The sequence below is a fragment of the Achroia grisella genome, unplaced genomic scaffold, assembly GCF_030625045.1.
Source record: "Achroia grisella isolate CSIRO2021 unplaced genomic scaffold, CSIRO_AGI_Agris_v1 utg642, whole genome shotgun sequence".
Lineage (NCBI taxonomy): Eukaryota > Metazoa > Arthropoda > Insecta > Lepidoptera > Pyralidae > Achroia > Achroia grisella.
The window spans coordinates 4,703,621-4,731,388 of record NW_026712979.1 but is presented as its reverse complement, the minus strand read 5'-3'; the positions used below and the strand labels follow the sequence as shown (position 1 = coordinate 4,731,388).

At 34.0% G+C, this 27,768-nt stretch overlaps 1 protein-coding gene across 1 annotated transcript in view; it reads left to right on the top strand.

Annotated features, from left to right (window-relative positions):
- LOC131849393 (cadherin-23) overlaps positions 1-27,768 on the top strand; it is a 45,556-nt gene extending 17,788 nt beyond the window's left edge. The window contains exons 3-29 of the mRNA XM_059199461.1: positions 499-650; positions 1,012-1,230; positions 1,861-2,152; positions 2,640-2,812; positions 3,336-3,533; positions 3,986-4,179; positions 5,257-5,457; positions 5,888-6,009; positions 6,316-6,471; positions 14,064-14,221; positions 14,669-14,824; positions 15,039-15,218; positions 15,933-16,067; positions 16,377-16,561; positions 16,923-17,182; positions 17,805-17,968; positions 18,378-18,545; positions 19,113-19,270; positions 19,751-19,932; positions 20,373-20,602; positions 21,418-21,606; positions 22,568-22,848; positions 23,456-23,696; positions 23,998-24,183; positions 24,708-25,043; positions 25,369-25,567; positions 26,198-27,768. Coding sequence (XP_059055444.1) covers positions 499-650; positions 1,012-1,230; positions 1,861-2,152; positions 2,640-2,812; positions 3,336-3,533; positions 3,986-4,179; positions 5,257-5,457; positions 5,888-6,009; positions 6,316-6,471; positions 14,064-14,221; positions 14,669-14,824; positions 15,039-15,218; positions 15,933-16,067; positions 16,377-16,561; positions 16,923-17,182; positions 17,805-17,968; positions 18,378-18,545; positions 19,113-19,270; positions 19,751-19,932; positions 20,373-20,602; positions 21,418-21,606; positions 22,568-22,848; positions 23,456-23,696; positions 23,998-24,183; positions 24,708-25,043; positions 25,369-25,567; positions 26,198-26,547 — 5,465 coding nt within the window. The 3' untranslated portion in view covers positions 26,548-27,768. The remainder of the gene's footprint in view (positions 1-498; positions 651-1,011; positions 1,231-1,860; positions 2,153-2,639; positions 2,813-3,335; positions 3,534-3,985; positions 4,180-5,256; positions 5,458-5,887; positions 6,010-6,315; positions 6,472-14,063; positions 14,222-14,668; positions 14,825-15,038; positions 15,219-15,932; positions 16,068-16,376; positions 16,562-16,922; positions 17,183-17,804; positions 17,969-18,377; positions 18,546-19,112; positions 19,271-19,750; positions 19,933-20,372; positions 20,603-21,417; positions 21,607-22,567; positions 22,849-23,455; positions 23,697-23,997; positions 24,184-24,707; positions 25,044-25,368; positions 25,568-26,197) is intronic.

The window sequence follows — 27,768 nt, the reverse complement described above, 5'->3', positions numbered from 1 at the left end:
TAGATCATTGATTTAACATTGGGTTCATATAAATGTGTTGCGTGTAAAGTCATGTATTGCTACCATGAAGAATTGCATATAACAAAATATTTCATAGAGTTTTTCATTTTCCTAATATATTTTATTCAACTACATCTTCGACTAGATATACATATTAAATTAGGTACTGTTCATATTTTTTTAGTGCTAAAGTCTGTCCTTCAGCTTTTTTGTTACCTTGTCACATGTAAAAAACTGAAAGAAAAGATCTCAATTAAATTTTATCAATTAATCGAAAACATAATCTGACAAGGGGTGAATTAAGGAATGAAAGTTTATACAGACGAAGTCGCGAGTAGCGACTGGTACCCTAGAAAATCACATTATGTATCATTACAACCTTCCGCCTACAAAGGTCTACATACGAGTATGTTTATTATTAATTGTGTATAATTAACATAAACTATTAACCTGTACCACTTTTACATGAAATCATTGAGACCGTTAATTCTATTTCAGGTAGCTTAATATACCGGCTGCGTGGTATTGACCCAGATGGAGACACGTTGTATTTTGGAATTAAAGATCAATTGGGTAGTGATATTTTAAGATTAGAAGCCATTTCATCCAACGAAGCTAATATTTATTTAGTTAAGGAATTAGATAGAGAGGTATTTATTTTTTTCAAAACCCGTAGCTTTCTATGCTTAATATGATAAAAAGTAGAAATTGCTATTCGTGATAAACTTTGTTTAGACAGACATATAGTTACGTAGGCTCTAGGAAAGTTCTTAATATAATAAATAGATATAATAAGCCTAATGAATAATAAAACCGTATAATTCCGAGTGGATATTGGAAAGAGGATTCAGATACGATTATGGTCCATAAATTTTAGACTAACACTACCTTAAGTCACTCTAGTAACTAACTTCGTGTAAGTGCTTATTCTATTTATGAAATTGAACAAGGGACCTTATGTATAATAATTTTAAAATATGCAGCTACCTAAATGTTTTTTTTTTCTTTTAGACCCGTGATGAATACTCTTTTGTCTTAACACTAAGCGATGGTCATTTGGGGGAAGGTAATTTCATCACACAGAGCTTTCTACTCTTAGTAGAAGATGTAAATGACAACGAACCCATTTTCAAACCATATCCCTCCGCGATCACCGTGAAAGAAGATTCACCGCCTGGTATATTGGCTACAGTGGAAGCAACAGACCTTGACGAAGGAGCTTATGGACAAGTAACTTATAAAACAGATTAAATATTTTATAATGAGTTTTTGTTACTACTGAGCGAAATAATGTTTTAAACCACTGCACTATCAAATAATGGTCAAAGACTCGATCCCCGAACAATATACATGTGTTTATATTTTTATAATTATGAAAAATTTATTAAATATATTATTTTATAAAAACTAAATATATTTACAATAAACCTTGTACCTACTTACCTATCATTTGTTACTAATAACAATAGTACATCCGATGCTTAATTTGAGGCTAATGTCTCCCATTTCTCAAGTTTATTTCATTATTACTTGTTTGTTTAAAAGAAATTTGTTAACAATAATTAAGTTTACATCATAACTACTTGATGTTATCTGAAATCCGAAATAACAAAATTCATTGAAAACTTCATTAGGTTCCATAGATGTCTTAGTGGTTACTTGCTCAGTGAACAAACTCTGTGCAGGATTGATTGATTGATATACAAATAATGTCAATTTTAAAGTCAAAAGTACTCAAATGACAATGACATATACTGAATACGAAAGAAAAATGTAAACAAAATGACAAAGAAAATAAAAATATTTCACATTTATTTCAAATTCAATACAATAATATAATTGAATATAATTATATTTTAGGTTTTGTACAACCTCCAAGAATTGGATGGAGATATAGAAAACTTTTCAGTACAAACAGTTAATGGAAAAGGAGTGATCCGGTTAACCAATCGTTTGGATTACGAGCGTAAATCCTTGTATCAACTCCGTGTGTTGGCTGTAGACCGGGCGAATCAAGGACGAGTTAATACGGGTACTGCAGCTATATTAGTGAAGGTACAGGACGTAGAAGACCAACCGCCAGAGTTTGTTGTTGCCAGCCCTGTTACTAGAATTAGCGAGGATGCACCGATCGGAACTTCTGTTTTGCAAGGTAAATAAACATTGCAGCTTAGTTATTTGCTAACATATTCTAATTATTTCAAATTTAAAAAGTTATTAATAATTTCATATGAATAATGCGTAGTGCATTATTCATATGAAATTATTAATTATTACACCAGTTTTTTTTACAATAATTTACTACTAAAAATCATATCAAAGGTATTGTATATCCAATCAGTTAAGAATATATCTATATTCAATTTAGAATTACATATATTGGTTGAATAAATTAAAAGCATAATTAAAATAATTTCTAATACTAACTATCAATATAGAGATTATTCTGTATTTATTATACTCAACCACAGGAGCTATTATGACATTTCGGATACATATACCATTTCATGTGCTGATGCTGCTGCATGTGCTTCCAAATAGAAAAGTTACTGGAAGAAGTTTATTTACCAATGTTTGAATTGACAGTAACATAATAGTGAATAATATTACAAATGAAATAACTTCTAATTTAATTTCAGTGCGTGCTATTGATGGTGATAGAGGCATCAACAATCGTATATCATATAGCATCATATCTGGTGGTGAAGAGCATTTTGATATAGATAGCAGCTCAGGTGTGGTGTACACTGTCAATCAGTTGGACAGAGAGGATCCAAATAACAGCAATGGGGCTTATATATTGGAAATACTGGTTAGTATCTCTCCACTTATCTACTGGACTTAATACCTATTATTATCATCATTACATTTTGTCATTCATTACTGATCTTATAGCTGATATTGGATAATATGGAACAATATAGAACAGGGCAAGAAATGAATAGTTGGGGGAAGTGAAAGTATTTATGTTCAACATAACACCATGCACACTCAGGAAATAAAAACATGCCATAAGTTTATTGTACTGTTAATGTCTATAAGTTAGACCTTTTGATTCAGGTTGTCTATCAGCTGATTTAGACTTCAAACCCTAATAATAAAGACGTTAAAATCATTACTAATCAAATAAAATCAATACTAATATCATAAAAATACCAGTTTTATTTGTTTTCTTTGACAGTTTATTTATTTCTTTATAATGGATAAATTTAGACAATTTGGTGACAGTTTTCACTCATATTATCGGCTTGTTATTGAGTAGACTAAAATTGACAGTCTCAAATTAATTCAATAAAATGTTATACATTCATCTAACAGTACATATTCACTTTCAGGCCACAGAAGAATCACTTACAGTGTCTCCAATGCCAAGTGCAACCACTGAGGTGACAGTCATAGTGACAGATGTGAATGATGAAACACCAAAATTTCGTAGTGATCGCTATGTGTGTGAAGTGATAGAGAATGCACAGCAGAATACTCCCATAACTTTCCTTCAAGACGCCATACCAGAAGTGTTTGATTATGATCAGGTTTGGGATCCCTGTATGATTAATATTATCATAGAAAAACAAATGCATATGTTTAGTGAGTGCTTGGTACACAACCACTATATCAGCATCTCTGTCAATTTACCTTGCACATTTCATTTCTGTAAGGAAGTATTCAAATCTAAGAACAGATATTAGTAAGGTGCTGGAGTTTCATAGTTATTATGAAATAAATACTAATATTATGAATGTCTGTCTGTGTGTATAATGTTTATGTCCTTATTTAGAATAAATAGCTGAATGCATCGTAATTAAATTTAACATAAAGATAAATCATATCAAGCAGATGGGTCTGCTATCTATCATCTTTTAAAAAGTAGATGACGCCAGTAATAGCTAATATTACGAAATATATTTGATACTTTAGTTTGTAAAGTGTTTAAAATCCAATTAACTGTCCAATATCTGTTTTAATTTAAGATTTACCTTTACAGGGTAAAAATGGAACTTTTGAATTATATTTAAGAGGTGATAATGGTGTGTTTGATGTTACACCATTTAAGGGTATAAATGAAGCCTCATTTTTGATAAGGGTCAATGACCCATCTTATTTAGATTATGAGAGGGTTACAGTAATGAATTTCAGTCTAGTCGCCAAAGAAATTGCTGCCAAAGATCCTAAAATGAGGTATGTTGATTAAGATATTATTAACTATTCTTTTAAAGCTATAGATCTAAAACATTGTATTGTTTTGATCTACATTTTAAGAATTGTCAGTTTTAAGTTTTATATGCTATGCATAAATGTAATAAAAAATCTTAAAAATACAATAGTAGGATATTATTGGTATGAATAGTAGTAATATTAATTTAAAACTTAAAGAAAACTTTAGTGAACTTAAGACTACAAAATATGAAAGTTGGTGCTCAAGTTCAATGTTAGAGCGTCTACTTTATTGAAGCATGAAGCTACCATGCTCCAAAAAACATGATATTATTATAACTACGTGCCTCAACAATACAGCTACACAGGTGTAGCAGATTTAATTAAACTTTTATAAATCTATTACAAAATAATATAAATTAATTTCTGAACATAAAGAAATCTATAAAATTTTGTATACAAGTATATGCTTAAAAAGTGGTCAACTGATACACTTTTTTAGTACAAACAAACATATGTTTTTATCGTGCGAGAATAGAACCCGCAACTATTGAAGGTATGGAGGTGTAGTAAACCGCTATACCTCCAAATTTGAAGCTTATTTTATCCATAGTCATGTTTCTGATAATCTAAGCAATGATGATGCAATATATGGTCTTAAAAGAATCCATTGCTATCTCCATCCTAACCACCTAACCTATATGCTTTTTTATACCAAAATTCTTTTAGTTACTCTTGTAATGTTATATTGTCACTATAGGATCGGAGGACATTGGAACTAGCGACTAGCGACTAGTGACCTCCGATGATAGCAATGTGCTATATCATGTTCACTCCATGCAGTCCTCCCAAGAAAATCCCTTAGTTCATTTTTGTAGAATTTGCCTAGATGAGTAACCTCACCTGACTTACTGCTCATCCTATAATGAACATATGCGCTGGCGGAGCATCAGTGGAGCATCTCCACTGATGCTCCGCCAGCGCATACCGTTAGCAAATGTATTAGTTATATTCAGCCATAAAAACATATTAAACTTAAGTTTTATTTTGTGGAGTATTAAATTCAATATGATATTCAACTAAATATTTTCTTCTTTACAGTATAGTTCCAATAATGGTCCATATAAAGGATGAGAATGACAACTTTCCAGAGTTTACAGAGTCACTATACACAGTTTCTATACCAGAGAACTGTGGTGTTGGAACAACAGTCGCATGGGTGCAAGCTCTAGATCAAGACTCTGACAATTATGGAACAAGGGGTATCAGATATACAAATTTAGGAGGCAGTGTTGCTAATTTGTTAGTATTTATTAATGTATTTTTAATTTAAAGTATTTTAATATTTTTGGTAAAAAAAACCAATTATCACAAAATTTTAATATATTTTTTAAACCCATTGAGATTTACTTTCTTTATTTTATTTAGTTTTTTAAAAATACAAACATTGAATATTTATGATTTATAATTCAAAATACATTGCGTTGTACCTATTGATGTGCAATTATGTTGAAGACACTATTTTATTATTTTTTATTTATATACGTAATATATAATATTTATAAATTTTTGTTTCTAGTATACTCATGTTTATAGATGGGCCTGAAATTCTATCAAATTATGTAATTTTTAAAATAAATTTGTAACACCAGTTTTAATTTATTTATAATCTTAATTAATTAAATAATATCACTTAAAATTATATAATTCTGTAATTTTCTGTAATTTTCAGATTAAATTTAAACCCAATATCAGGAGTGATTACAGTAAAGCAAGCGGGGGGTGACAGTTTCGATCGAGAACTCGTCTCTCGCCATTATTTGACCGTTGAAGCGCGGGACGACCTCGGCAAAGGTATATGTGCAAAATAACATTTTTTTTATCTAATATGACCATAAAAGAAATATAGAAGTGTAATAAAATATTAGGAAGCCAATTTTTCTGTAGCAAGGTGAATAAGTTAATTTGTGGCTGAGACCTTTATTAAGCCTACGCTTAAATTACAAAATGGAATGTCAGATTCGTGTGATACTAGACCAAACCATTCTTCATTAACTCAAATAATCTAAAATTAATTTTGAAAATAAATATCCTATATTTTACTGCCAACTAAGCAATATTTATAAACTTTAACAAATATCTTTATTACTTAATTTCAAGGCAATAGAAACACCGCTCAACTCATTATAAACATCGAAGACGTGAATGATAACGCGCCTATGTTTCTTGCCAACAAGTACGAGGCGAGATTGCTGGAAAATGAACGCCAGTTTGAGAACCCGCTAATTTTAGAAGCTAGGGACATGGACTTAAATGGTATGTAATAAGAGATCTTTATACATTCATCACAATATTTATGTGAATCTATTATATGTAAACTAGCATTAGCATTTGAAGGCCTCAATGGTCTAGCGGTTTATCACACCGCTTTACTTCCGATGGTCGCCAGTTCGATTCATCGCGCGATGCAAACATTTATATTTATGAGTATGATTGTTTTTATTGGTCTGAGTGTTTTCTATGTATATTAAGTATATATTAGAAAAATATCTCAGTATTTATATCAGTTGTTTAGTACCCATAACACAAGCTCTGCTGAACTTGGGACTAGATGACACTGTGTGAATTGTCCAGGATTATTATTTTTAATACTATTGTTGTTATTAACTCTCGTATTTTACTATACACCTATATATTATATTTATATATAATAAATCTATTACTTAAAGGATTTAATGCATTTTCACGCACCTAAAGTTTTATTTCTTGCGATAAATGAGGTGCTATTTCCTTCGATATAGATTAATCTATGTCTGTTTGAAAATTCATCAGAATTGATACAGTGGTTTAGTAGTTTAGTTTCACAAACCACTAGAAACAGTAAACATAACAGCAGATATGTTTATTTATCTGCTGTTATGTCTATTTGTTCCGGCACTCCTTCAACACTCTTGAACGCAATATATTTTAACTGCAAAAAGTTGCTATTTAAATGTTCACAGGCGTATTGGATTTGTTTTCGATGTACCTGCGTTATTTTGTATTCTCTCACTTTTTCTTCGTCTACAAAAATCAATCGGTCTCCTCAAAATTGTTAAAAATAATTATTAAAATTCAATATTAAAAGTAAATTTGGGTTTCATTTGAAACTCCGATGTGTTAGCGAAGACATATTATGGTGGCCCATGAAAAGAACAAAATTTTACCAAGATATTCGTAAATCAAAATCTCCTATACAACTACGCAACGTGGCGGACGTGTTCTACTACGTCGTATATCATCACAAAATCATCACGAGGATTGAATCGAAGTCAAGATTATCTGGGAATCGTCTTCATGTAATGAACAGTGAAGCAACAAAAGCATCACAGCATACACAGCGGTCCTGACTAAAAGATAAGTGCCTTCCCTCATTCCTTTACAATTATCCAAATTACTTTCATACAAAATCGCTTCTAAAACATATTTAATCTATCTTATTTTTATAAAATATATATTAATTATAAGTTAGTTATATTATTTATAGGTAACTATTGCAAAAAATAGTATAAATATACGTAAATACATAAAATAAAAAGTAAGAAACCACGAACAAAAGTGAGTAATAAACTTTTATGCAATTTGCTTAACACATAAATGAGTAATTAGTTGATATATTTTCTTATTTCTCATTTTATATTGTTTCTGTCCACTTATATTAAAACTGTCTCTCTTTTGGGTATACAGAGACTATTATATAAAGAATAAAAATTGTGTAACCTACAATTCATTCCTGCTATTTGGTGAATTTATTGTGCAAACTAATTGTTGAACTTAAAATACAGCTATAGAACATGTAATATTGTTATATGTCGACTTATAAACATCGTAAAACTAGTAACATTATTATATTTAAACTCAATAAATATTAAAATAGTTGATTTCCAATATTAAGCAAATTAAACGGGTAGGTATCCGTATTAAAATTTAGGTCAGTTATTACAATGTTCTAACGTAATTTTGCCGACTAATTCCAGTGACATCTATCGCTGCGCGCGGGGTTGAGCTGTGCATTGAGTGACAGCGCGACGTTAAGCAGCTGCGTGAGCATCGCCGGTTTCGCTGAGCAGTGGTAGCCAAAGCAAGGAGCGTGAGAATTTTATTTGTTTTCTTTCTTACTTGATTACAATAATTATAAATAGTCACAAATTATACTTAAACCTAATTCAATATAATAACAACTAATACTTGTTTTGCAAAATGACCGATAAAGAGACAAATGCATTGCCATTATCACAATCTTCATTAGGTACAATACGAAGTAATTTAAAGGAATTAGTTACCAAGCGTAGCTCAATAAAGGGACAGATAACAAAATTTAAAAATTATTTGTCACAATTAAAAGATCAAGATCAATTTTCTAATATAGAATTAGCAGAATTAAACATCAAAATTACTAAATTTGAAGGGTTGTCTATAAAATTTGATAACTTACAAAGCGACATTGAAGTTTTAAATGCAGATAATATTGATTTCGAAATTGAAGAACGTGACAATATTGAACGTGATATTATAATTGGCATCGCAACTGCTAAAACTTTAGTCGAGGCTTATACTGATAATGCTAAAGATCAGTCTCAGTGCTTTCACGATCATCAAGAAACGAGCTTTAAGCTCCCGCAAATCCAAATTTCTAAGTACGACGGTTCTTATTTGCGGTGGCTAGAATTTCGTGATTCCTATGAAAGCTTAATTCATAACAATAGCCGTATCTCACCCATTCATAAGTTTCATTATCTTACATCATATTTAGAGGGAGATGCAGCTAGAATTATTTCTAATCTCGAAGTGTCATCTGCTAATTATTCTGAGGCATGGAAAATTATTTGCGATAGGTATAATAACAAAAGATCATTAATTAATCATCATCTTAAATCATTATTTAATATACAACCACTCGGTCGCGAATCTGACAGGTCGCTGAGATTCTTAGTGGATCATGTAACTAAAAACTTGCGTGCGTTGGCCTGCTTAGACCAACCGACAGATCACTGGGATATATTATTGATCTATATGTTGTCTACTAAATTAGACAATATAACATTAATTAAATGGGAGGAACATAGAAATACTCTCGACGATGTTCCCACTTTAAAAGAATTTTATAAATTTCTAAATGATCGTGCCGATGTCTTGGAGTCTTTGACTCATAATAAAAATGATAATAACTTTCATAAAAATATACCCACAAATTCTCGTCATTCTATACCTATTAATAATACAAATAAAATAAATTCTCCAAGCTCACATCATAATCGTACTTCATATACAAAGTCTTTTACTAGTATTAATCAAAATAGTAATAAATACCTATGTATCATATGTAATGAAAATCATAAAATATATGATTGTTCCGTATTCAAATCTAAGAGCATACAAGATAGATTAACGGAAGTGTCCACATATAAGTTATGTCCAAATTGTTTAAGACAAGGCCATCCATTAAGTGATTGTCGTATGGGACCTTGCAGAATATGTAAGCAAAGGCATAATAGTTTACTTCATAATCCTCTAAAAGAGATTAAAAGTAACGCCGCTGTGAGAGATAATGATACAGTAGTTAACTTTCATAATCAAACACCAAATCAAGTTATACTCTCTACAGCATTAGTGGAAGTTTGTAATCCATCTACAAACCAATCAGAGAAAATTCGTGTGCTTTTGGATTGCGGAAGTCAGTCTTCATTTATTAGTAAATCTCTAAAGGAAAAATTATCTCTAAATTCAAATCATATAGATACTATAAGAGTTATTGGCATAGGTAATAACTGTACAAATAATATTATAGAAACATGTACAACGCAACTAAAATCATTAAACAGTTCTTATCAACTAAATTTATCGTGCTTAGTCTTAGACAAAATAACAAGTGAGATTCCTAAAGCTCCTATAAATATACAAAATATTAACTTACCTGAAAACTTGCCTCTGGCCGATCCTGTATTTCACAAACCTGCCTGTATCGATGTTCTGCTAGGAGCTGATGTCTTTTGGGAAATAATAGGTAATGAAACTCGGTGTATCGGTGAAAGGGGTCCTAAATTGATAAATTCAAAATTTGGCTGGATAATATCTGGTCCCATTCCTTCTAAAAATAAAAAATATAACAAAATATATTGCAATCATGCTTTAACTAAATCATCATACAATGATATAGATGATATCATTCCTAAATTCTGGGAAATCGAAGAGCTTCCTAAAAGGCCAATTCTCAGTAAAAACGAAAAACTATGCGAAAAACATTTCGTATCAAACACGACTCGTCTAAATACAGGTAGATTTTGCGTCAGATTACCTTTACATGACACTCCCGATTGTCTTGGAGATTCCTATAATCTTGCTAAAAGGAGACTACTAAATTTAGAAAAAAGATTTAGACGAAATCCATCTCTAAAAATCGATTATGCAAAATTTATCAATGAGTATACAGAGTTAGGTCATTTATCAAATTTAAATTGTGTAAAATCACTTAATTCATACTATTTATGTCACCATGCAGTCATGAAGGAAAGTAGCGAGTCCACAAAGCTCCGTGTTGTTTTTGACGGTTCTGCTTCCACATCATCAGGATATGCTCTCAACGATATTTTGATGGTGGGTCCAAATATGCAGGATTCTCTCTTCTCCATATTAATTAGAAGCAGACAATATAAATATCTTTTATGTGGCGACATAGAGAAGATGTATCGCCAAGTTGAAGTAAACGAAAATGATCGGGCGCTGCAACTAATATTATGGAGAGGAGATGAGTCTGAACCCATACAAACATTGAGTCTTAATACTGTCACTTACGGGACTGCAAGTGCCAGTTATTTAAGCACTCGATGTATTTGGCAAATCGGTGAGGAGCAGAATGATGAACTTATCAAAACCATTATAAAAAAGGACTTTTATATCGACGATCTCATCACAGGTTGTGACGATGAAGAGCAATTACGCTACATAAAACATTCAGTAACAAAGGCATTAAGTAATGGTTGTTTTAATTTAAGAAAATTTAAAAGCAATTCTAAAATTATATTTGAAAATAATTCATCTAATTCACAAGATAATTTGACAATTAGTGAATCAACTAGCACCCTCGGGCTTGGCTGGAATCCTTCTAGTGATAGTCTAAATTTTCCACTAAAAAATATACCTAAATGTAACATGGTGACTAAAAGAAATATTTTATCAATTTCATTCCAAATATTTGATCCTCTTGGACTTTTAAGCTTGTATCATACAACCAAAAATTATTATGCAAAATTTATGGAAAGAAAAGTTTCAATGGGATCAACCTGTACCACAAACTATCAGAGAGAGCTGGCAAAAATATTGTGACAATATACAGTATCTCAAAGAATTTCAAGTACCAAGATTAGTTCTATGCAATAATCCAATCGAAATAGAACTACACTCATTTAGTGATGCTTCTCAGGCAGCATACGGTGCATGTATTTACATGCGATCCATAGACGCTAATAATAGGGTATCTGTTAAATTATTATGTTCCAAATCTAAAGTATCACCAATAAAACCAATAACTATGCCACGCTTAGAGCTTTGTGCTGCTCTTTTAGCGGCTAGGCTTAGTGGAACGGTTATAGAATCCCTACGATACAAACCAAATAATGTAATCCACTGGTGTGACTCCAGTATAGTAATTTATTGGATTAATAGTGATGTTACCAAGTTAAAAACTTTTGTTGCTAATCGCATAAACGAAATTCAGGAAAAAACTGTAGCATCATCGTGGCGTTATGTTCCGACTGATTCCAATCCGGCGGATTTGATATCCAGGGGCGTTGATGCAGGCAGGCTGGTGTCTATGAAGCTGTGGTGGTTTGGTCCGCAATTTTTATCTGAAAATAAAACAAAATGGCCCAAATTAAAAAATAATAAAATAGTTGTAAACTTACCTGAAGTGAAGTCGAATCCTGTAGTTGTTGCTGAACCTGTAATAAAATTTGAAAGATATTCAAAATTAGATAAAATTATAAGAATATTTGCTTATGTTAGACGTTTTATTTATAATACTAAAAATTCTACAAATAAAAAATACGGTAATTTGTCATTAGAAGAATTTAATGAGTCTTTTATATTACTTTGTGCTATGGCTCAAAAACAAACATTCCCTATTGAATATGAATTATTACTAAAAAACAAACAGCTTAGTACTAAATCAAAACTATTACCTTTATCTCCATTTATGGACAAGGATAATGTAATGCGAGTCGGCGGTCGATTGGAAACGTCTGATTATCCGTATGAGAAAAAACATCCCATTCTATTGCATTCAACTCATCATTTAACTAAACTTTATTTCGAAAAAGAACATCTGCAAAATATGCATGCTGGACCACAGCTTCTTTTAGCTACGGTTCGAGAAATCATTTGGCCTATCGGTGGCAGACATTTGGCAAGAAGAACAGCTAATAAGTGCGTAGTTTGCAGACGTGCTAGAGGTACTACTCTCCATCCTAAAATGGGCGAGTTACCACTACAAAGGGTAACACCAAATTTTCCCTTTCTGTCGGTCGGTATAGATTTTGCCGGTCCATTTTACATAATTAATCGTAAAGGTCGGGGTAATAAACTTATCAAGTGCTATTTATGCTTGTTTATTTGTTTACGATACAAATGTATCCATTTAGAAGGAGTCAGTGACTTGTCAAAAGATGCATTCCTTATGACACTTCGACGATTTATAGCGCGTCGAGGAAAGCCAGCAGAGATCTTCTGTGACAACGGTCGTAATTTCGTTGCTGCCGCTAAAGAAATAAATAACTTTTTAAAGGACAATGAAGATTCTTTACGTCATTTTGCCAATCAAGAGCAAATTCAATTTAAATTCACACCACCTTATTCTCCTCACTTTGGCGGGCTCTGGGAAGCCGGCGTAAAGAATTCTAAATATTACATAAGACGCGTGATCGGAAATAGTCACCTAACTTTCGAAGAGATTTTAACTTTATTTTCTCAAGTAGAGGCGATTTTGAACAGCCGTCCCCTATATCCTCTATCGTCCTCTCCCGATGATTTCCTTTGTCTCACTCCAGGGCACTTTCTCATTGGAAGACCGTTGCGTGCACTGCCTTCCCCCAATCTACAAGACTACAAAGAAAACAATTTGCAAAGATACCAAAGAATTGAGAAATTACGTCAGCATTTTTGGAACAGATGGCAGAAAGAATATATATCGGAGCTGCAGCAAAGAACAAAATGGAAGACCAATACTGCAAAATTGAAAATTGGAGACTTAGTCATTATTCAAGAAGATTACTTACCTCCTTTGTGTTGGAAACTGGGACGAGTATTACGTTTATTCCCTGGACCAGACGGCATTTCGCGTGTAGCTGATGTCAAAACTGCAGGAGGATGTCTACGACGCCCTCTAGTTCGATTTTGTCCTCTACTAAATGAAGAGGATTTTAAATATTGAAAGAAGCCTTTCAAGGTGGCGGGAAGATGTTCCGGCACTCCTTCAACACTCTTGAACGCAATATATTTTAACTGCAAAAAGTTGCTATTTAAATGTTCACAGGCGTATTGGATTTGTTTTCGATGTACCTGCGTTATTTTGTATTCTCTCACTTTTTCTTCGTCTACAAAAATCATTCGGTCTCCTCAAAATTGTTAAAAATAATTATTAAAATTCAATATTAAAAGTAAATTTGGGTTTCATTTGAAACTCCGATGTGTTAGCGAAGACACTATTCTATACATAATTCTATATAATACTAAAATACTATTTCCTAAAAACCACCGTCTTTTCTTTCTCACCTGTTCATAAAATGCTAAGAGCATCAGATTGTAATTAGACTGTGGTCCATCCTTACACTGTCGTTGGTATTTGGATTTAAATAGTAATAGAAACTTATTTCCAGGTACCAAAAACAGTCATATAGAATACTCAATAGTTGGTGGGGATTATAAGAAGAATTTCTCTATCGACCCCAATCTGGGCATCATCACGCCGGTCGGTGGACTTGATTTCGAGCAGATACCAGGCGACAATACTAACATACGACCTATACATCTAACGGTAAAAATTTTAATAATAATTTTACCTTAGTTATTTCAATTTTCTTCATAAATAAATAGTTATGACAGTTAATATTGTCGTGGTTTTATTACGCATGGCCCGTTAACTTAACTAATCTTCAATTGATTTTTAAATAAACAGTAAAATTTTGAAAGTATTAGTTCGCACCAGCTTAAATTTGGAAAGTAAGTGAGTAATATGTCATCTATTATATACATTAGTTTATATAGTTATATTGGTCTGGGTGATTTCTATACACATATAATATTATTTACATAAAAATGTTTCAAGTATATAGTGTTTATGAGCTGCTCCGTATACTATACCCCATCTCTTATACCCTGCGTTATTTGGGACTTGATGGCACTGTGTTATTTATCCAGAGCAATATATTTATGTATTTATTTAATTTAATACAATTACTCGTTAATAAAGTTACATTGTTAGGTGCGAGCGCGTGACTTTGGTGACCCGCCTTTGTCTTCGACGGTACCTGTCACCATCTATGTGCAAGATGTGAACGACCACGCGCCGCTGTTCCAGCAGATGTTGTACAAGCGGTCCATCCCTGAAGATATGCCCGGCGGTACTAGTGTGCTTGAGGTATTGACATATACTGGAATCCGTTAACTAATATAATAGAACGCAGAATCAACCTGACATGGTACATTGCTAGCTATGCAGTACTACAGTACATACATACATTGTACAACAGGTTGTCTGCTTACTAGATAGCGTTGTACAAAATCTACACGTACCTTTTTGCAAAATTTGCTTAGAACCAAAATATGTATTATTAAACTGTCATTTCTCTCAGGTGAAGGCTCGCGATGCTGACGGTTCGTTGCCTAACAACCGGGTAGTGTACCGCATTCAACGCGGCGCTGGAGACAAATTCGTCATAGACGCAAATTCCGGCGTGCTTGCAGTAGCTAACGGCTCCACTCTCGACCCGGACAAGACCAATCCTAAGGTCAACCGGTACACACTCACTGTGGTCAGTGTTATGTTATTTATTTTAATGTTTAAATGAATTAAACTCTTTACATTTTCTTAATTATTTTTACACAAAATTGTATACATGGCGGGCTTAATGCATGATGGCAGTCTCTACCGGTCATGTATTCCTCTCACAGAAAATATAACTAAATACACAGTTATGTATAAGGAGTTAAAAACATATAACAATAAATAAAAATAAGAGGTGATAAGGAGCGGCTTTATCGCTAAGCGCTCTCTTCCAGGCACCCTTAAGATGGAGAGAAGTAATTAGACCTGGGTCTGGTAGAGGTGCAACAATTATACTTTATTTTTTACAAGGAAAAGTGTTATTAATATATATAGATACAAAATATATTATAAACTTACATATACACATAAAATAAAATATATACAATCATAAATGCGTACAACAATAACGCTACTATTATAATAACTTACATAAACACATATTTATTTAAATTTATTTTTTATATTGTTTTTGTTCCTTGTATATCCATATCCGCAATCAATAAGTGTCCTATAATCGAATTGGTTGGCAAATGACAATACGAGTCAACAATCCAATCAATGCATGACTTTAATAGTAGTTTGCCATTATATATAGCTTATAAAAATATGAATAGCAATAATATTTATGTAGATAATTTTTATAATAACTAAATATTGACCATATGTAGTAAGTACTATAAATTAATATTTTGACTTATAGGTGGCGTTAGATGGCGGTATAGGAGATCAGCAATTAAGTGCAGCTGTACTCGTTAATATCACAATAGTTGATGTGAACAACAAACCTCCAGTACTTGTCGAGCCTGGCACCATTGTTGTCAGAGAAAATACGCAGGTTTGTGTTACCTTGCCATTATTTTTTTGAGAATACAAATTGTAAGATATTACAAATATTATGTTTATGGTTCCGTATTGTAATTTAAAACAAATAAGTATCTATATACTTTAATATTTCAATTTGAAGCAATCGAGTACCTAGGTATAATATCTAAAAAATATAATGTAAAAAAATAAAGATGTATTAATGATGTTCAATATGTTGTATGCTCACGATAGTTTGGGTGTCAGGATTGCCTCTAACTACACTGATGAAGTTTTAAATAAATATTATTGTATTGCAGTGTATGTTTTGTTTGAAATATAGGTAGGTACAGAAATATACCGCGCCGAAGCTTATGATCTGGACGAACAACCGGTGCTACGGTTTGCGATTGACCGTAGCGGTAGTGTGGCAAGGAACGAGGACGGCGTTATAGTACCGGTTACCGAGTACGACTACCTATCGCTTTGGGACCTAAACTCCGTCGATGGAACGCTAAGGGTTGTGAGGTAAATAAACATATATTTATAGTGTTTTTTTTTCTTGGATGAAAATGGAATGTTGCACCCGCCTGCGCGAGCGGTTTACGCTGGCCACCGCTAGCGGCACCAGTGGAGGATGATAAGATAAGCATGAGGCCAGATCAGTCAGTCCATCGTGACAAATTCACCGGGAATTTATCACGATAGTTTCCAGGGGGAACCGCGTGGAGATCAACCTGACATAGTACACGATCTAGTAATGGCCTCATGAGTCCACATTACTGACATTCCTCTTGCCCCCATTTATAGTGGTTATACTCTTAATAGTAATGTAGGTTAGGTCATAATCTAGAGTGTAAAGAATTTACGCGACGATTCTTTTTTCCAGGTTACTAGATAGAGAAAAAGTTGAAACGATAAAATTAGTTATTACAGTTCAAGACATGGCAGCTATAGACGGCGGTCCACTACAAACTGCCACAGGAACTCTCACGATAATAGTGGAAGACGAGAATGATAACAATCCACGCTTCAGGAAACCATTTTACAGGACCTCAATACCCGAAAACTCTAAGAACGGCGTCAATATTGTGACGGTTATAGCGGATGACGCCGACAAGAACAGAACTATGACATATTCTGTGGAAGGTATATAATAACTGGATGACTCGGTGTACGTTGTTATGCCATACAAATTAATATCGTTATTAAAAAATAGGGGTTGGTCATAGAAGACTGAAACATTAGGAGTTTATGTATTTGTTAATGACACATATTAAATAAATAAAAAAATTGAATATTTGTCAACTGGTAACTGGTTAACATACGTTACATCTTAAGTAGTCGAAAAACAAATATTAGTATTGTACAATATTATAAATTACGATAGACGTTTATGAGTGAGATTCTAATATATGATTTACTTTTAAAAATGCCTAAATTAAGTTTGTACAACATATTCTTTTTGTAATATTAGTCTTACTGTGTCCTTGTTTACTCATTCCATAAATGAATGTTGAATCAATATACCCATATATTTGACAATTGGGGGAATAGTAGATTCCATTTCATAGGTTGGTTCATAGGTTCCATATCCTACTTAAACTCTATACTATAAATCTAATAATTATAATTTGTAACTTACAACCTCCATACTTTTTAATGACGGACAAACCTACATACCACCATGCTACCGTACATTTTGATGAACCAACCATGTTAGCATATCTTTCTAAGCACTTTTAAAGATGTTAATGATGACCATTTCTAGGTCCTGAAGAACTTCTCAGCATGGTGCATATGGAGAGCGCGACCGGCGAATTGGTGGTTGCCAACAGAATCGATCACGAGGTGTATCCTTGGATTAATATCACCGTAAAGGCCATCGACAGCGGCCTGCCACCGCGGTACTCAGTCGCTGAACTCTTTATTCAAGTATGATTTTCTATTATCATTACATTAATATGTCACTTTTTACTAAAATTTGCGCGGACGTAAGAGTATGAAATTTCGCACACTTAAAGTTTATATAGTGAAAATAGCTGATATTTTTTTATTTATGCATAGAAATACATTATATCAATAAAAAAAAACTACATATACTACCATGTATTTGACACACACACATATACATATACTCTTTTGTTAAATTGTTATTGCTGGTTCAAAGATCTTTATGTATTTTTTGTTATGGTCGAATTTCAACAACCGGGGAACCACTAGTATTTTTAAAATAGTAAAAAAAAAAATTTAAAGGAAAATAACAAACTTAGTGCTAAAAGAATACCAGCCATAATTAGTGATCAGGAAGGTATGATATGCAACGACATTACGCTTTGTACAGGTTTTGGATGAAAATGACAATAACCCGATATTCGAGTCGTCCGCGTTCGAATACAGGGTGCGTGAGGATGTGGAGCCGGGAACAATTTTGGCCAACGTGGTTGCCAACGATGCGGACTCCGGCGAATACGGCACAGTTACCTATCTGCTCGACCGGATGTCTACGCAGGTACCAGTTTAGTTTTGTCTGTGCCCGTAGACAACTACAATAAGTGTCAGAGGTTAATTTGTGCAGTTAAGTTATAAGAAATGTTGTCAAGTTGTATAATTTTGCAGTTATTTTAAAATTCCTAATTCTTAGTATTTGAGATTGGTCGCAAATATTTTTTATGATATTTCTTTGTTTTCGACTATATATCTACTATTAACAAAAGTATAAAAAATTTTAGACTTAGACCAAATTGAATTGATCTGTGAAACTAAAGTTTTGTTTCACAAGGTGTACTGTTTGTCTTCGTAATTATCAGCACTTAGACACACACACCACTATTCACTTAGCGTTCACAGCTTAATGCCCGCCTGAATCCAGCAGTGCGCACTAGAGACCACATAATGCTTTCTTCTCTATTATATACAAGGAAACCTTTTTAATTAAATACTTACCAATTTTGTGACATATTATAAAATTGTGTAGATACAATTTAAATATAAAATAATATAAAATTGAAAACAATTTCTGTATTTTCTATTTTATTACCTTTCTTTCGCTTTAATATATAATAATTTTGTTACTCAGGGCAAATTCCTAATAAATGCGGAAAGTGGTGCGTTGACAGTGTCAGACTGGTTGGACCGCGAGACCCAACCCACGTACAATTTAGTGGTTGAAGCATGGGACAATTATCAGTTTGGATACCTTAGTGGTGAAAGCCGGAACGCGTTCAAGCAGATTGTGTAAGTTGAATTTCAGAAAGTAATTTCTGGAAATTATTGTTTTTTGTTTTTTTTTACGACGTAGGTGGCAAACAAGCATATGTCCCGTATGGTGGTAAACAGTTACCGTAGCCTATAGACGCCACCAACATCAGGGATGATACGTAAGCATTCTAATATACCTTTATTGATAAACCCGATGCTGTAGTCTCTCGAGAAAACCTCGAATTACATTTGGACAAATAAATACTCGTAAAGTACCTCGTTAGTATACATTGATAAATTAAAATAGTAAAAACAATAGATGTGTAGAAACATTGTTTAAAGACATTGATTTTTATTTGACATTGGATTTTTCATGGAGACAACAAGGAGGTGTTCATATACTACGAAAAGTGTTTAAAATCTGATGGACAGTATAGTTCATTGCCACCACGGTGTAAAAAACGCTGTCAGTTTAATTTATTTTCAATTGCAATTATGATTTTTTGTTTCTATCAGCGTTCACGTAGAAGACGTAAATGACAACCCTCCAATACTAAACATTCCGGAAGAATGTACAACCATCACGGAATTCCACAACTACCGTGAACCGATAGTCTCCATATCAGCGACAGATGCGGATGACGCCAATTCGCCCAACGGCCGCGTGCAGTTCCACTTAGTTGGTGGAAAGGGTCATGGTAAGTGCTAGTTATTTAATGTATAATAGTTATCTATTGAAGTCTCTCTTCATAATATGGGCCTGCTTTTAGGTAAAGAAGGTATAACCTACTATTAGCACAAACTGTTGTGGTTGTAGTAGGTTCCTTTCATTTCTTTCATTAAACACCATCTTCCTGTCAATTTTCAATGTAATGTAAATGCCTTCTGCATCCAACAGAATTACAGTAGTTATTAATTGACAGTAAAACAAAATACCGTGTAATAAATATAAGAAATACCGTGGTATAGGCAGTTAACTATTTTTTTAATGAATTTTTGTTACGACGTGGAATGACGTTCCATTCCAGGTTTATTACTTATTCTGTTCCATTACAGGTATTTTATCAGTTTTAATTCAGTCCTTCATGCATATATTTTACTTTATTTCCTCTGAGATTTCATCGCAATATTTTTGTAGAGCTGTTCCGGTTTGAGCAAGTGGGCGGAGATGCGAACACGGGGCGTCTGTTCGCGAGGCAATCCCTGCAGGACCGGTTCGGGAACTACTCGCTGTCGGTGGAGGCGCGCGACCTGGGCGCGCCGGCGCACGTGGCGCGCGGCTCGCTGCGGCTGTGTGTCGCCGACTACAACGACCACGCGCCCGTGTTCGTGCAGCCGCCGCACAACGTCACCATCAAGGTGCCAGAGGTAAGCGCCCAAAAGGGTGAATTGCGATATTACTGTAGTGTCAAGACTACAGCGACTAAATTATTACTTATGTATCTTTATTATTATTATTATTATAAACGCGACAGTTTTTGAGTATGGAACGGATTTCAGTGAAACTCTACAGTAATATAAATATACATCAGAATGACATATAGGCCATAAATTTCACGGGGGTGAAACCGCGGGCACAACTAGTTATTTATATTTATATAAACCTAACCAAATATACTACATATATAGTATTGCGCCTACATGTACTAATAATATTTCTGTCGACTCTCGGCATCCTACCATTTGTTTACGTAAAGTCAATCCGCACGACGATTACGCGTTATCAATAAACCATGTAGCACACTATCAAATATACTTACTAATGTACTACAATTATTACACAATTAGTACTTCTATACTGCAAGGAACATAATAATATATATAACGTTGCAGTGGTGAGATGACACCTATTAATGCTGTTAATGTAGTCTATGGACGCCTAAAACTCCAAAGATGTCCCGTGCGTTTTGCCGACCCTTTAGAAACTCTAGTTTTGTAAATGTTGATGATAATCATTCCCAAACCGGAGAGAATATGTTATAATATGCATTTCTAGGATGTCGCTGGTAACTTATAAAAAATCCTACTAATCTACCGCTCATTCGGAATGCTATCTCATCACAAGGAGAACTAGAAAATAACTAGCGTGTTGCTCTTTTAAATAATAATATTCTTTTTATAAATATTGAATCGTTTTGATCCCATCTTGAAAATCCGTCTCGGGTGTCGTCCACGTGTTTTAGAACGCGACGGTGGGCACGTGCGTGGCGACGGTGCGCGCGGTGGACGCGGACGTGGGCCCCAACGGCGCCGTGCGGTACCGCGTGCGGCGCCAGCCCGGCCGCGACTGGCGCGCGTTCTCACTGCACGCCGCCACCGGCGCGCTGCGCACCGCGCTGCCGCTCGACCGCGACCAGCAGACCACCTACCAGGTGCGCGTGTCTCTTGTCTACAGTCGCAGATCGTGAATTTGTGGGGCCATGAGCTAAATCTACTTAGGAACCAACCTAATTATATTACTCGACTAAAAAATACTCCGACCAGAAATTACCCGTTCCTTTCGATAGACGCGCACTTGCATGGGTTGATTGATCTCAGGGTTGCCAACCTTATAGATAGAGATAGGTTTTTTAACATTATAGATATTTTTTTATAGTCAATATCGTTTCAGTAGGACTGGGGGCCCTGGGCTGCAGCCCAAAAAGCCCTTAGGTAGATCCGGGCCTGCTTGTCTATAGTTGTTATGGATGATAATGGAATGGGGCACCTGCCTGCGCCTACGGTTTATACTGGCGAGGCACCATAGTAGAATGATAAGATGAACATGAGGTCGAGTTGGTGAGCTCATCGTCGTAAATTCACCATGAATTTAGCACGTCGGTTTCCAAGAGGAACGAACGGAGGACGATTTCCACGTGAAGGGCAACCTGACATGATATTTTTCTAACAACCGGGTTATTAGTCCACATTACTAACAATTCTCTTCCCCTCTCTTGTCTATAGTTTTTAATGGGTGATAATGGAATGATGCACCTACCTGCGCTAACGGTGTACGCTAGCGGGGCACCAGTGAAGGATGATAAGATGAACATGAGGTCAGATCAGGGGGAACCATCGTGGAGGTTAACCTGACATGGTACATTGCTAACTTCTTGTTTATAGTTGCATCCGGCCCATTCTTGCGTACGCCACTAATTCTTAAGTTCCCTTTAAAATATACTTTATACGTTAATTCTTGCCCTAAGAGGCTTACAATCCTGCTACGCGAATTGATATATACGCACAAATCTGAAGATCGGCCTACTAATACTACTACATATCTTTCCTTTCGATAGGTATTGTTTAAATACAGCAGATTATAAGTGAATGCTATAATTAATACGTATTTTACAGCTAAGAATCGAGGCGTACGATCTCGGGCTCCCGACTCCGCTAAGTTCAGACTTGGATCTCACGATATACGTACAGAACGTGGACAATTATCGGCCACGGTTCCCAAACAAACATTTCTACGTAAATGTCACAGAAAACACACCAGACTTCGAAGTATATTTGCCAAGTGTTATAGAAAGAGACGAAATAGATAGAGGTGACGAACCAATACTGCCTGTGTGCTTCTTTATAGTAGAAGGCAATGAGAACGGAGCTTTTGAACTACACAGGAATACACATAAGTGAGTATGCGTAACGTAATAAACAAAATGTTTTATGAAGTCTCATATTTTTTATTACACTTGTACATATTCCAATTCACTATAATTTATTATTACCATACGAAATGTCGCTACTCATTTTAACTCTAGAATGTGGTAAAAGGAGATTAAGGCAGCAAAACATAAATACATTAGTACAAAAGAAGCAAAACCTGAAATTACCCGCCTAAATAGTACTTAGCAGTAACCTTAGAAGTATAGACACGTACCTGCAGTCGGACTGAAATAGATCGCCAGTTTTTTTTTTTATAAAAATCTTCATCTGACACCTAACTTTGTTATGAAATATTTTTTTTATCAACAGATCACAATTTTATCAACCGAAATAAACTTACAAATTGTTTCACTTTTTTATTTACAAACTTTTGGTAGAGGGGATTAAAATAATTAATAAATTAGTTAAGCGTATAAAAATAAAAGACAAATTCGTTTGATATATGCGTACCATATATCTCTAGTCGATCTTTTCCAGAATGCTATATTTATAATAGGAATCTATAGAAATCTCTGTCTGAGGCAATGTTCACAAGGCATCGCTAATAGGCATTCTTTCTATGAATACTTGCAGATTATCCACAATCAAACCACTCGATCGAGAGCAAAAGTCAGAATACGCACTCACCGTGTTGGCTACAGAGGACTGTATAGCGACACCCAACTATCAGAGTGACGTGGACGCAGTCAGTGTACTAAGGGTGAATGTAACCGTCAATGATATCAACGACAATCCACCAAAATTTACGAGCAAGATATTCACTGGTGGCGTGACGACAGAGGCTGATTTTGGTATTGAATTTATGCATGTGAAGGTAATTTTTCAACTTTGTGTGCTAATTTGTACAATTTTAAGTCGTGTGTCTTTATAATTAGAGTCCCGTTCGGAACTGCGCTCGGGTTGAATAAATTACAATATAGAGTTTATATCCATATAAAATACAATTTATAATTTACTGAATGTAATTTAAATAATGAAATATTTTTTACTATCAGTACAATGGTTACTAATTATCCTCAACACTCAAAAAGTCACAAAATTCGCAATTTATCATTATAATATTTATTAGATTAGATTCACTATTGAACAAATCTTGTCTATGTTCTTTTATACAGGCGCTAGACATAGACGACGGTGACAATGCAAAAATAAGTTACTACCTCATGGGTGAAGTAAAAGAAACACTAACGGAAGGCCTTGAAAATTTGGCGGTGTCACCCTTCCTCGTCAATGTGGACACCGGCGCCATATCATTGAATTTCGACCCACAGAAAGGCATGAAAGGATATTTCGATTTCAAGGTACCAATTTAATAATTCTTTATCTATGTAGTTGGAAGGAAATAAATATCACAAGTTATTTTAATTGTCTATGACATATATTAAGGAAAAAGTACGGTACAAGTAAGGAAATCTGTGTTGCTAAGTGAGAAGCAGGTTACAGGAGACCACATTGATTGTAGTTTTATTTGTCAAAATATTTTTTGTAACAATATATCAGAGATAGACCTCTAATATATTATTTATTTACTGTCAATTATTTTATACATTTGTCTATAATTTTATTTTTTATTATTTTTATTATTTAATTTATTTCGATGGTACTAGAAACGAATTATTTGGTAAGCACCATTACCATTAAATAATTGTAATTAATCAATATATATATATATATATATATATATATATATATATATATATATATATATATATATATATATATAAGATTACCAAAATACTGTAATTAAGGTTAGGGGTATTTCCTCTCTGATACATTTATTAAAAATAAATATATCCTATTAAGATATAAAAAATATCACCTTCAGGTACTAGCCAACGATACAGGCGGGCTTCAAGACGAAGCGCATGTCTTTATATACTTACTGCGCGAAGATCAGCGAGTACGGTTTGTGCTTCGCTCGCACCCGTCGGAAATCCGTGAAAGAATACCCAAGTTCCGCGACAAACTGGCCCGCGTCACGGCCTCCGTAGTCAACATAGATGATATAAGAGTCCACGAGAACAAAGACGGATCTGTGGATAATACGAAAACAGACCTCTATTTGCACTTAGTCAATGGCCAGGACCATTCTGTTTTTGAAGTGGAACAAGTATTGAAGATAGTTGATAAGAATATTGAACAACTCGATGATTTGTTCAAGGTAAGTCAAAATAAAGAGATTGATCTTTGAGAACTTTGTATTTAAGTTCCTGCCATGATTCCTATACAAGCTAATAAATGGTACTTCTTACAAAGGAATTCAATCTTATGGATGATAATGGAATGGTGCATCTCCCTGCGCTAACGGTTTACGCTGGCAGGGCACCAGTGGATGATGTTCAGATGAGCATGAGGTCAGGTCACTTAGGCCATCACTATTTATCACGATGGTTTTTCTGGGGAACCACGTGGAGGTCAAACTGACATGGTACATTGCTAGCAAATGTGTTATTAGTGCTCATTACTAACAATCCCATTCCCCTCAGGAATTCAATGTCTTGGACACTCAACCGGCGGAGTACCAACCGCTAACCGCCGAGACGTTGTCATCAAACCAGACGGTCTTCTGGCTGGTGTGGACGACGCTATTCCTCGCCGTGCTCCTCGTGCTGTCACTTATGTTGTGCCTGTCTCAACGGGCGGATTATATTCGAAAGTTAAAGGCCGCTACAGCCACAGCTTATTGTAAGTGCAGTATACATCTGATGTGTACAGTATATAGATACTACAAATCGTATGTTTAAAAATGTGCTTCTTTAAATCACTAATATTAAATCAATAAATAAATTATTTCTTTTAATTAAAATAAATTACTTTCATGATATTTAACTCATCAATGAGGAAGGTATTGCACTATATTTATCTTTATCTGTGTATGTTACGCAATATTAATAGACGACCTCGGTGGTCTAGCGGTCCTAGCACACCGCTTTACGACCGATGGTCGCGAGTTCGATTCCTCGCACGGCACAAACATTTGTATTCATGAGTATGGCTGTTTGTATCGGTCGGGGTGTTTTCTATGTATAATATGTATGTATTTACGAAAACAAAAATCTAGGTGTATGTATCAGTTATCTAGTACCCATAATACAAGCTTTAGCTAGCTTAACTTGGGTCTAGATGACGCAAAAAAATGAAAAAAAACATTTTTTTTTTTATTATTTCTTTACAAACTATTGAGTTTACACCAATGTTGATACCAAAATTTTACCACGATTGTTAAACAAAATACTACTATATACTATACTTCACTACATACTTTTTCTACACTTTGTATATTTAACTATTATATATATACTTTTTTATACCCAGCTTCACCAACACCAGGCGAATCTGATATGACAATTCGCAGCTCAGGAGGACGTGTTCCGAACACAAACAAACATAGTACCAAAGGCTCTAATCCGATCTGGCTACACGCATACGAAAACGATTGGTACAAGTCTGACGACCAGCTGAGTCATTCCGAACGCGACTCGCTTGACGAAAACGCGGTTGACCAAGACATATCCAACGAGAAACCGTATTTCATCACAACCGGGGCTTTCCCGTCCATCGATTCTAATGAAACTGAGCCACAAAGTAATCAAGCAAAATACGATTTTTACCAGCAACTAGAACAAATGAAGAACGCAAAAAATATGGAGACAACTGAATTATAATGTCATATATGTATATTATATAAATTGTATGTGCCTTTGTAATATACATATGTACCATACTAGCAATTCATTTCGCAATTGTGTTACAATGAAAGACAATGCTCTTCTATTTATTCATAATGAAAACGTGATAAAAATAAGTTTATACCAAATAAAGATGTTTTATTTATAACAACAATCAACGATATGTTCGTGCCAAAATGAGTGTTCGATAAGTACTGCGAATTAAGTTTTGGCAAACGTGGATTTAGGTGTAATTTGGGTTGAAAATTTAGAATTAATTCAAGATAAAAACTAAAACAAACCGACCTTAGAATCAAAGATAATCTACATTCCATTCAGTCGTAAGTCTTCTAATTTCGTCATGATTGTAATTGGTTCTTTTGTGGTTTAATTACGAACTTGTAAACTGTGTGAAGGTAAATAAACAAATAAAACAAGATTTGTTATGGACACCTGTCTTTTCGTCATAGTTATCCTTGATTTCTATTTGTGTAGTCGTCTGTATTTGACGGCGTCATAGCGATGATTTTAAAGTATAAAAAATAACTGTAGAGTTGTAGAGTATTACAGAAAGGGAGGTAGATACAATAATTCAACAAAAATTATATAAAATTAGTAATTTCTTTTTGTTAAATTGGATAACCACATTATTACGGGTGTGTTTATCGTGCCGAATAGTACATTTTACCTTACTCTTATTGGAGTTAAGGTCTATTTTCTATAGGGCACATTTTATTATGAACAATTATATATGTAAAAATCTATGATCACTAATTTGTAAAAAAATAAATATGATCCTGTAACCATAATCCCATAATGTATAGTACTAGTTTCATTTGTGTACCTATAATATTACATTATTTTGCAAAAGGTAGGTATAGCAAAGTAATATAATACAATAACCAACCCTTAACTACGCTGTAAGTATATATTAATGAAAAGATTGCTTTCAGCAATAAGGCCGCCTTATTGTAACTATACATGTCCTTTAATATATTGTTTATGCCTTTTCTTTACTGTGTGTTGCAAATAAAGTATATTCTATCTATCTGTCTAATGCATTGAGAAAACCCTTAATAGCCAAATCTGATTAAAATTAGGCTCATTGGTCGCTTTCCCTTATATAGCAGATGCGAGAGATTGTTTCCATTTACGCCAGGTAAGTGTACATAAGTACAATACATGGTAAATTTATCGACCTTATTATTGTTACCTACA